The sequence below is a fragment of the Cydia fagiglandana genome, chromosome 9, assembly GCF_963556715.1.
Source record: "Cydia fagiglandana chromosome 9, ilCydFagi1.1, whole genome shotgun sequence".
NCBI classification, from domain to species: Eukaryota; Metazoa; Arthropoda; class Insecta; order Lepidoptera; family Tortricidae; genus Cydia; species Cydia fagiglandana.
This window is the reverse complement of record NC_085940.1, coordinates 7,873,583-7,884,401: the sequence shown is the minus strand read 5'-3', so window position 1 is coordinate 7,884,401 and position 10,819 is coordinate 7,873,583. Positions and strand designations below refer to the sequence as shown.

Here is a 10,819-nt window from a genome sequence, read left to right as displayed (position 1 = left end):
TTTGTGAAATTATACGAAAATGTTAAATGTTTGATTTATCGAATACATTTTTTTATTACAGATTGTCGCAAGCAAAGAACCTCTTACTTGTCCATCAACGGGTCACTTCCCATTCGAGAAAGCCGAATGTTCTCCGGCGTTTTTGAAATGTGATAAAACGAAATCTGGCAAATTGAGAGGTTATGTAAATCAATGTCCCGATGGATACGTTTATTGGTCAGTGAGCAGAAGATGTGAAGCGAAGTATAAAGTAAGAGATTGTAAGAAGACCACTAATGACTGGAGCGGACGATGGGATATACCAATAGAAAGAAGTAACGTTGCTACATAAGATAGTAATTTTGAAATAACATGTATAAAATGACAACAACAACAAATCAATCTACCTTGTCTACTTGCATTTGTGCAATATTCTAATTATCTAGTTAAGAATCTGTATATAAGTAGGTATTTACGGTACTCTCGTGCCTTAGGGTGGTATTCCATCTGTCCAATATCTTGGTCCAATGTGTATTTGTGTCTCACTTCTGCTGTGATGAGAGAGTGACACCCTTAAGGTTGCCTCCAGAATCTCGCGAACTAAATTGACAGGTCAATGTGCACAAAAGATACCACAGTTTGGCCAGTGCTGTTCATATCGATATTTTCAAAAAAAAATTAATTAGAGAATATCGCGAGAATTCACCGCTAGCGGCGCTACTGTTGCGCGGTCAGTTAAAATGTATCTTAAATTATTTTACGATAAGTAATTTAAATTATTTTACAAATGTTACTTGGTATTTCGAAAATTGAGCAATTTTATAGTTATCGATACAATGATATTGGATAAACATATTGTAGGTAATTAAATAAATATTTTATTTTATTTGTTAGGAAAACTTACAGCTAGAGTAACAAGTTGTAGGTTATAACATAGAAACAGTGATTTTGGCTCAAAATACAAATAACGCCGACCCAGACGGGGAAATAAGATAAGATTTTTCATTTATTTTGTGTGGTGTGGACTTAAAATTTAAATCGTCTCGGTGATCCCTATTGCTTCGATTGTAAAGAAAACCAGTCCCTAAACCTGGACATTCAAGTTGACAATTAGGTCAGAATTTAAATACAGTTAGACCAAAACAGTCTGCAACGATTTTAATAGCCCACGCAGTGCAAGTATTATTTTAAAAGTCAAAATTCTATGAAATGATGACGTATTAAATAACAGTTGCACTGCGTGGGCTATCAAAATCGCTGCAGACTTTTCTTGGTCTAACTTTAACTATCGATCAATCTCATCTACCTGTCACATTGTATAAAATTAAATCACCAATTTTAGATTTATGGCGACAACCGCGAGCTCTTGATATAAACAACTTGCCCCCAAATCTGCATATTTGTCAGTTTCACATCCACCTCCTGATTTGATTGGTAACGTCACAATCTTACAATCGAATCAACCACTTTTCTCGTCACATTCATACAAATCGAAATCGTTTGTGACCCCTTTATAATTATCACATGGGTAGTAAGTGCATCTTACTTATCGATATCATTTTATCGACATATACCCCTGCCTATTTTTTCTTTGCTATTCCTGGTATCATTTTATTTGTCAAACTCATGTCAATTTAGTTCGCGAGTTTCTGGAGGCAACTTGTAGTGGACTAGCGATTTATTAAGTATTTGCATTCACAGCAAAGACATTTCGATAAAATTGTTCGTATTTAAGTATCTAGTCTCGTAAAAATTAAAGGAAACATTTTAGACGTCAATTATATTTTGCTGCCATAATTTTAAGTCGAGGGTTTACTTGTGGTCAAAATATTGTCACATATAACATTATTTTGAGCACGACTTGTGTATAATAGGCTAATAAATGACTATTTTGTAAGTGATTTTGGCTTTCATTTTATTAACAACTTTATCAAAATACAAACAATAAGTCTAATAACCTATAATAAATAGCACAATAAATTATAAACACTAATTATAGTAAAATAACGTCAATACCTTTGCAAGTAGATAAAAGCCCATTACAAAACAAAGACAGCTCTGTGATAATAAATTCTTTCAGCGAATCTTCCTCTATTCGATGTTTCGCATTGCTGAACACGCTCCCTAAGAACGCGTGACAAGAGCTTTTTGTAGCCAAAATATTACCTTTCAAATCGATAGTCAAGTTTTCTACATCAATACTTCTCGGGGCATTATCTTCTGAATTAGACGGAGCCTTTTCAAATTGTGTTGGTGCTGAAATAATCATAGGTTGTATTACATTCCCTGTTTCGACATTTCCTTGAGTTTCTTCCGTCGATATGGTTCTTGTACTTCTTTTAATTGAACTGAAATCAGCAGATTCTTGCGTGGTTCTGTTTGATTTATCATGAAATAAGAAATCTAAAAAATATGGCAATATGTAATTTGATATCTGTGATTGGTTGTTTTCAGTTGAGTGATTAATTATTGTTGGGTTATTATCAAGCACTGATTTGCTTGTAAGATTGGAATTGTAGCTATTACTTAAAACGACTGTTTCAATGTTAGATGGTGCCATTTCTAACGTAGTCAGACCCTGCCCGTTTTCAGCTTCGCTTAAAACGTCAGGTTGATTTTGGCGCACAGGAATATTCGTTTCTAAAGCGTCTATTATATCTCGAATATTATTTACTTTCTTTTTATATTTTCTTTTGTGGTTTTTCATTTCTTTAGGGATTTCTATATCTTCTATCTTATTGTTAATGTTACTAGTTACATTTGGCTTTTTCCGCTCTTCGTACGTTGAAAGAAGGCTGTATAACTTTTCTATATATATGGCATCAGGCGATCTTGGTGTTAAAATAATAGGATTGAAAGCAATCCCTCCTTTATCCCAAATTGATACAGCTCTTAAGAAAAATCCGATCAAGTGGTTTGGCAACTGTTTCCAATATTGCTGTATAGGAGATCCGCCCAAGTAGTTTGATAAGCTAGCGCGTTGTATGATAATATTAGATTTTATTTTACTTGGAACTCTATCTGATTCAAATACATTATGTTCTGTCCAAAGAGAATTCATTGCATCTTCATTATTTATTTGAGCCTGGTGCATAGCTTTTTCAGTCGTAAGCGTATCATTAATCACATAAATTAGATTGAATTGGTAGTGCAAATATTTGCTAGCAATAATTTCTATATAAGGCAGATATTTGTTAACCTCTACTTCTTTTTCATTATTCACAATAACGTGCATACAAACTTCAGGTAAAGTATTTTTTCTTTCAGTCACGTAGTGCGGAATTGGTACTGAACCGGTGGTAGGGAGCAGAGAGTAAGTTACTACACTACTATATAGTACAAAGGTCATTAAGGCAAACATACCTATGCCTATCCACCAGTAAGTTACGGATGACGACCAGTAATCTGTAAATAAATTAATTTAAAATTGAGCTATGTAGATTGATGCCTACGCAGTTACATATTAGGGAAGAATCGGTGTAGATAAATATCTTAAATCGTTATATGGTATTATAATACCAACTCAATTAAATACAGTGAAACATCCTAAACAAAGGAACAAATAAGTGCCTACTTTCCTACACAAATCGTGAATCGAGTCATCAAAGTTAAAAGTGTACATAATACCTGGCCAATTTTTGATGACAGCCGCTGCTCCCTTCACAGTGTTCTTTGCTTTGCCTCTGTAGCCCATGTGGCGTCGAGGTAACCTGAACTCCTGCTGTACTTCTTCGTCAGAAATGTCTTCACGTAGGAGCGGTCGGTGCTCCCTCAAGTCACTCATAACGATCCATTGATGAGTCTGTAACGTTCAAGATAATGAGTTTTTGGCAAATATGACATTTTTGGTACAAGCTTTTATTGCTGACTGTACTTTTCTTTCTAACTAATACTCTTCGAGACAACTCTAACAACCCCAAAAGCAATTAGTTTGAGTTGTTCTATCACAGAGTTCCCATGAGAACCTCCTGTCTTCATCATAAGACCAGCTTCATGTTATCATAATATTGTATTGTCATCCGATTTAGGTACATATTACTATGTATGCAAAATTTCAGCTCAATCGGAAAGTGGATCAAATTTAGCTTCTAAGATTTGACTCACACTAATTAACCGGGCAAGTTAAATAAAAGCTTGTAAAAACCATAAAAATGGTGATTCAGCGGCGTTTTTTCCTTTATAAGTAATATGAACGTTCGTAAACAGGAGACTCGAAGTAAGGCCGGTGCTAGTAAAATCAAAGTTATTGCGAATTCATCAAAAGCAAGATTAAAGTTGAAATAGGAAAGTTTAAATGGAATTTGATATCTCAAAGCCGTGTCACATTATGTAACGTTTTAGCTGCAAGAATGGAAACATAAACTTTGCTTGACAGTACAAAGACCTGCTTAGACTTCGCGGCTCAAGTGATCGAGTCAGAATAAGAAATAGTAGGTTCTTCAATTCTATCTACACTACCTACCTATCAAACGTTGCTGAATGGGTAGGTATCGGAAGATTTTTCTTTGAAAGATCAATAGACAAGATTTAAGGTATCTATCACTCATTAGGTATAATAGTTATGTAATAATATGAATGTTGGTGCCAATATTGGTTGCACGATATAGATGCGAAAGTAGCTATGTTGGTATGTATGTATGTTAACTTTTCACGGCTAAACTATTGAACCAATTTCAATAAAGGTGATTAAGTCAGGTAGTTGGTAAGCTAAGTAAGGTTTGTATTTTATGTTGAATAATGAATAAATTATTAACAAAGATAATAATTAATAAATATAAGTAAAGTAAGTAGTTTAAATACGAGCTGATCATATACCCATTTTAAAAGTGACAGTAAGGTGAATGTAAGAACTTTTGGCGAAGAAAATTGAAAATCAAAAAGACAATATCTCGGACACCTTACACAAATAGTTATAATGCAATTATTAGTAAATAACTAGAATTCATTTGTTTGCATTTTAATAGCCGACTTGGGGTTCAAACGATACCTAACTAATAGCTAATAAATAGTTAAAATAAAACTGAAACTAGCAACCGAAAAACTACCACTAAGATAAAACCCAGGAAAAACTGCGTTGATAAGAACAAGATAGTATTTTGGCGACAAATACATACGAATCATGTTCATTACTTACCCAGTGAATTAATTAAATAACAATATTACCTAAGTAAATTCTAAAATATTATCAAATTGCAAAATCAAATTAAGTTTTACAGTTCCTGGGGCGTTTTGTGTCTTATGTCACTGAAATTTAGTTGTCAGATGTCATTATTAAAGGTTTCTACAGCCATTTCATGCAAAGTAAAAAAACCTTTTTTGATGACAAAACGCTGAAAGGACTAGCTAGGATTTGCCAAGGATACCAAGGATAGGTTCATAGAATAGAAAGTTCATGCCCCATGTTACCAATAACAGAAATAACTCTGAAAGAAAACATCCATAACTCAATACTTAACAAATATTTGTGATGAACACACTAATAAATGCCCTTATATACCAGACTGAACGTGGGGCCTCTGTGGGACCTCCTGCAATCTTGCTTCGTAGGCAAGATCACTCACTACGGACTAGTCCTTCCTCGCTCGGTTTTTACCACATCGGTAGTAAACAAGCATTCGGCCCGCCTGATGGTAAGCGGTTACCAATACCATACACTACGGACGCCTGTAACTATAGGTACAGGGGTGTTACATGCGCATTGCCGACCCCAAGCCCAACGTAGTCAGTCAAATACGTTAAAAACGGTAATAAAATTGTACTCGTACCTCATATATTCGAAGATTATGTCCAAAATCACTATTAGGTACACTAACACACCATCCAATGCATCGAAATTAAATATGTGTCTCACTTAAACTATTCACCTAATTAAACAGTAGGTCGCTCTTGTAAGGACTGCACATCAGTGACGCCACACTGGAAGATGTTAGTCATTTTATCCAACAGCACGTTTTTACTTTCTGCGATAAATTCAGTTTGTTCAACAATGGATTCGTCTCACGTACAGACATTATAACATTTGTTGTTGAATCAGCATGGAAAATACTAAGTTAGCGTGAAATGTGTGTCAAGGTGGCATTGATACAGCTTGTAAACAATAACATGTAGTCTGTTTACAAATTAAAGGAATCAGCCTCATTTTAGTTCCACGTTCCCAGTTGCAGCCTAAAGAAACCCTAGAGCCCGAGCCGATTGAGTTGGTACCAAAATCAGTACGGTGCCGCGGCACCGTACTGATTTTGGTACCGGCATGCCGGTGCAATGCACTAATTTGAAGATGCATCCTCTTTGGTTATTACCTATTGTTATTGAGAAAATAAAAATAAAAACTGCTCTTGTCAAACAATTTTATATTACGAACAACTTTAAAATTTTCAGCTAATATTGCGCCCATGTTTTGAAGTGTCTATCCTAAATAAATTGTTACACAAAATATATTAACAAATAGTCAAGGAAATAATAAGTGTGTTAGTAACATTTTGACATAGGTACATATTATTAATTTCAATGTAACGGGAACCTATTCACAGTGCATTGTTTAACAATGATTTTAATCTGGTATCTTGTCAACTGGACCGAGGTCCCAAATAATACTCCATCATTCAGGAGCTGAAGGAAAAATTGAGTCTCCTGTGATTCTTAGTATTATTTGAAAACCATCATTTTGCGCCTAAGTATTTTCGTCTTAAGAATAGTGGACGTCCGCTTCTCCATACAAACGTAGTCCTCATTTTCCTCCCTAGATATTGACATTATAGAAATTACGCTTACATAAGTTATTGTATAGGTATTTATTAACCATAACTACGCCTCATGTTTTGACTTTTTTTATTATTATAAAAGGACCGACGTACAAAAGGCTCTCATTATTCTCCTCTTTAAAACTCCTTATTCTTCAATATAATAAATCGAAAAAAATCAAACCTATAGGGACATTGCGTAACAATATTTTCTATAATGCTAAGTTAATATCCAGAGAGGAAAATGGGAACTACGTTTGTATAGAGAAGCGGTCACGTGACTTTGTCCTTTGTCCCCTTTCGTCTTAACATTATGACATTATTCATGAACTTTTTTTTGTATTTTCTCTTAGTAGGTATCTATGATGGAACGTCCACCTGAACCCAAGAAGGACGAGCAATGCCCACTACTGAAGGTGGAGATAGGGATGCCCGAAGCTCCCCGTCAGCCTACTGTGGTGCCGCAAAACTGGAGTGTTACTTGCGTGCCGAAGAAATCTTTTTTGCAGAAATGGCCTGGTACCGATTTGGAAGTTTGTTGTCTATTAAATAACGTAGATTAAGTATGTAGAGTATGTTCCATGCAACTATCGTTATAAAAGTCTAGCCTCCAAAGACTGCTTTAAAATTTTTCTTATTTCTTTTTTTTTGGGTAGCCTTTTTGTGAGAACTTACTTCTGCAAATTTCGTATCGTGCGCCTGCTAAATTAAAGTAGTGAATGTTACTGTTGTAACTTGTAAATAACATACTTTAGGTACCTATTTAGTAAACGAAAATCACGTAGTCGTAGGTAACTATTTTTCTAGATATTTTACGAAATGTTTTTTTACATCTGCTTTCAGAACTCCTATCAGCATCTGGGTTGACACTTGTTTTGCTGGGAATGTCGTTTCTGCTATTTAGCGCTTTAGGCATGTCGGCGTACAGAAGACAACCACTATTACTTCATTACAATGATGGAAAACCAAGCAGCAATGTATTCCTACATCATATTGTCAACAAAGGATGTCGTTTGCCACTAGACCTGTATTCGCAGTATCTTGAATCTATGGCTGTCACCTACCCGAGCCTTCGCTTCAACGTATTCTTCTTAGTCGATGATTCTACACGACATCCTTATTATATTTCGAGACATGGGAGGTTACCTAGCAGATGGTTTGGTTTTCCAAATAAAGACGTGTTCCATAAGCATTCATGCCTAAAAGAATTTGAAAGGAGATATCCCAATATTAACATCACTATTATGGCTCTGAACAAGTACATGGCAATGACGCCACTGCGATTCAAGTGGAGAACTATCCCGGTGTCGTATTTAACATTTTACGCTAGAGTATTTTCTGTTTGGCAGAACGGCGGTATCGGCATGGACTTGACTACCTACAACAATCAATTCAGTAATAATTTCCGCTTCGACCAACGTATCAATGAAATTTTGAAAAATCACAACGACGGGCTCCCTGTAACAGATTACAATGTAATGCTTCAAGCTATAGATGATGAAGAAGAAAACTCATTCAAATGCTTGAAACAGATGTTAAATAATACCATGTCGATGTTTAATAGCTTTTTCTCATTTGGGCTTCCACAACAAATGGAGCTGTTACCTTCTAATGATACACCGATTATAAGAACGCAAAGAGCTAAGAGAAACGCCGTTTATAACTTTTATGATATTGTAACATCTGAAAATACTACCAGCACGGCCGGAAATATGTTGACGGACAAAATGCCAATTGCAACTATGGAGAATGTAACTAATAACTTAAAAGAAAACCGCTCTAACGGTGACTCATTGAAGAGTGAAATTTCTCAATCAACCTCCGAATCGGTTAATATAACTTCTACCGAGACCATGATACAAGTAGATCAGGGACCAGAATTACAACTCGCGTCAGTGGGACTCAACAAAAGCAATAATATCTCAGAAGGACCTCAAGCTGTTCTGTTTTATGACATTTCTATAATGACTGATAAGTTCAGTCACTTCCTATTCCGTGAACCAATATGGCCAGCGTTCATGCTTTCTGAAAGTGACCCAAAAAGTGAAACCGTGGAAGACATCGCCAAAAGGAATAATACGAAGATCGCAGCGCAGCTCGCCCTAGGCTCAGATGGACTATTCATCGCCGCTACCGACAAGATGCATCCATTTTTAGGAATGCTGATAACCGCGGGCTTCCAGAGAATGCGCCCTGAATTTGCCATTCAAGATACCCTTATCACCCAATGTTCTGGAGTATACAAAAACCAACCTTATTGTAGCATTTACAATTTTTGAATGACGACCCGGGACGTTTTTAATTTTATTTTGTTGTTTAATTGTCATTGTTTTTCGTATATGTTTTAGTTAAGCCTTATAATATTTACTTTAACAGGTTTGTGCATGTCTAAATCAAAAAGGGACTTAAGTACTTTATTCAAAAGATTCTAGTGCGTTGCTAGTGCTATTTAAGCGCCCTTTTGATTTGATGTTTCAATTTAATATGCTATTGCATAGTTGGTTTAACAATAAAACGAAAATTTCCAGTGACGCCTATTCATTTTGCTGAGATCACGATCAGGTGTACCTAGTTTTTAGACTTTGTATATAGGTTCCAGATTTTATAGATCACGGGCCACGCGTTTTTAGGGTTTTATAGTTACCTAGAAACCAACTAGAAACCCTTATAGTTTCGCCATGTCTGTCTATTTCTGTCTGTGGTTATGGCATTCTCATTCTCATTCGGCGACTTTACTCCTGCCGCCCGCACTTTCCCCGCCACCGTCGTCTTTAGTCGTCCTACCCCGTCGCCCCCGTACCGCGCAGGCGAGGACTATACGAGGACGGTCGGTCTATTCTATAGTCGACGCCAGCCTTTACTGTTTTATATTCCTAGATACATATGTGTCGCTTAACTTCAAACTCGGGTAAATCCATTGGACCCTCTCAACAAATATCTACCCTATTACGTTTAACCCTTAAATGCATAGTGATGTATATAGCTATATATACATCACATGTTTGATGGCTCGTGGCTCAATATTCAGATATTTAATATAACGTTTATTACTTTTTTTAAATAAATGTGACATTTACGTAGTAGATTCTGAACGCATCCATAAACTTTTGATTATTTTTTTTTCTGTATTATCATATTTACAAACTTTGGCGCGTAAGTTGCAAAACTGATCGCCACGAAATTTTCAAGTTTAAATTTCATTAACAAATAATTAAAAACACTGGAAGGAATAATTGTTTCTGAAAAGGAAATAAAGTAAGTGGAAGGTATATTATTAACAGGTTTGATAATAATAGTACTGTTTTCTAAAAATTAGTGTTTTATATGTGATGCGTAAATACATCACCATGCAAAATCGGTCCTAATAGAATTCACTGTATTATTTCGTTATTTGAATAACTATTGAGAAGTTTTAGATATTATTTTCTTATAAATTGGCATCCGTGGTATTGGAAATTGGCAGCGTCAGTTGAGTGTGACGCTTTAATATAATATTATTGACTCTAGTCACAGTCATGTAGTTAATAAAACAACCATATGCTATAATTTACGACTTTACTTCTAAATTAAATAGAGGCCTGGCACATCTTACACAAAAAAGATCGGGCAGATATCGTTCTATGTCATTGTAATGTGCTAAATTATTATTGTGCCCACATTTACACAGGTCTCCTATTAATATTATATTTTCTTCTTTTAGATCGATTATCCAAATTGGGAGAACATCGTATAACAATTGGCATAATATACAATCAGGAAGCCACAATCTAAAGATTGATTGTTTGATACTGTTGACCTGTAATAAATTAAACAACATTTGCTACAAACAAAAAATATAACTATGTGATGTTAATAATAAAAGAATAAAACAAGTACTTAATACATTTGAAAAAATAGGCAGCTTTTCTAGAAGTGGCTTTTCGCAGTTCTTTTCCATGAAGTAATCCACCTTATTTCTTATAATTTCGCAAATTTGCCAATAACAAAAATTAAACAATGTTAAATCGTCAGATTTCATCATCTTTAGTCGATCTACCTAATTTATGCTTTTAACAAAGGTGAAACGAAATGAAAATAGGTGTTTTAACTTTGCCACCTTT

The 10,819-nt window shown here is 35.2% G+C and overlaps 3 protein-coding genes across 6 annotated transcripts in view; 2 read left to right on the top strand and 1 right to left on the bottom strand.

The window, feature by feature from the left end:
* The window catches only part of LOC134667246 (mucin-5AC-like), a 43,023-nt gene extending 41,143 nt beyond the window's left edge, over nt 1-1,880 (top strand). Inside the window, exons 5-6 of one of the 2 annotated variants that reach the window (XR_010098617.1) lie at nt 62-474; nt 1,646-1,880. Coding sequence is in view for 1 of the 2 variants with exons in the window: in XM_063524574.1 (XP_063380644.1) it covers nt 62-331 (270 nt within the window). In the remaining variant the exon portion in view is untranslated. Of the gene's footprint in view, nt 1-61; nt 475-1,645 lie in introns of those variants that run through there. The other variant, XM_063524574.1, reaches the window with a different exon arrangement.
* LOC134667254 (uncharacterized) lies at nt 1,878-5,928 on the bottom strand. Of its 3 annotated transcripts, XM_063524587.1 has the most exons (4): nt 5,745-5,928; nt 3,607-3,781; nt 3,343-3,384; nt 1,878-2,235 (listed from the first exon to the last, which is right to left on the bottom strand). In XM_063524587.1, exons 2-4 carry the CDS (start codon nt 3,761-3,763, stop codon nt 1,973-1,975), a joined length of 462 nt encoding a protein of 153 aa, XP_063380657.1. In that variant the 5' UTR covers nt 3,764-3,781; nt 5,745-5,928; the 3' UTR covers nt 1,878-1,972. The 3 variants fall into 3 exon arrangements, with proteins under 3 accessions (XP_063380657.1, XP_063380655.1, XP_063380656.1); XM_063524585.1 differs by having other exon boundaries at nt 1,878-3,384; nt 5,745-5,907; XM_063524586.1 differs by lacking the exon at nt 5,745-5,928 and adding an exon at nt 5,114-5,234 and having other exon boundaries at nt 1,878-3,384.
* A 391-nt stretch (nt 5,929-6,319) lies between these two features.
* Nucleotides 6,320-9,246, top strand: LOC134667237 (uncharacterized). Its single transcript, XM_063524563.1, has 3 exons — nt 6,320-6,442; nt 7,073-7,238; nt 7,563-9,246. Exons 2-3 carry the CDS (start codon nt 7,082-7,084, stop codon nt 8,996-8,998), a joined length of 1,593 nt encoding a protein of 530 aa, XP_063380633.1. The 5' UTR covers nt 6,320-6,442; nt 7,073-7,081; the 3' UTR covers nt 8,999-9,246.
* The last annotated feature ends 1,573 nt before the right edge of the window (nt 9,247-10,819 follow it).

Excerpts from the sequence above, each read along its gene's own strand:
- LOC134667254 (XM_063524585.1), bottom strand. The coding sequence starts at position 3,763 with ATGAGTGACTTGAGGGAGCACCGACCGCTCCTACGTGAAGACATTTCT. Across the intron at positions 3,385-3,606 it reads TGTCATCAAAAATTGGCCAG|ATTACTGGTCGTCATCCGTA; the intron begins GTATTATGTACA and ends ATTTATTTACAG.
- LOC134667237 (XM_063524563.1), top strand. The coding sequence starts at position 7,082 with ATGATGGAACGTCCACCTGAACCCAAGAAGGACGAGCAATGCCCACTA. Across the intron at positions 7,239-7,562 it reads TTTTTTGCAGAAATGGCCTG|AACTCCTATCAGCATCTGGG; the intron begins GTACCGATTTGG and ends ATCTGCTTTCAG.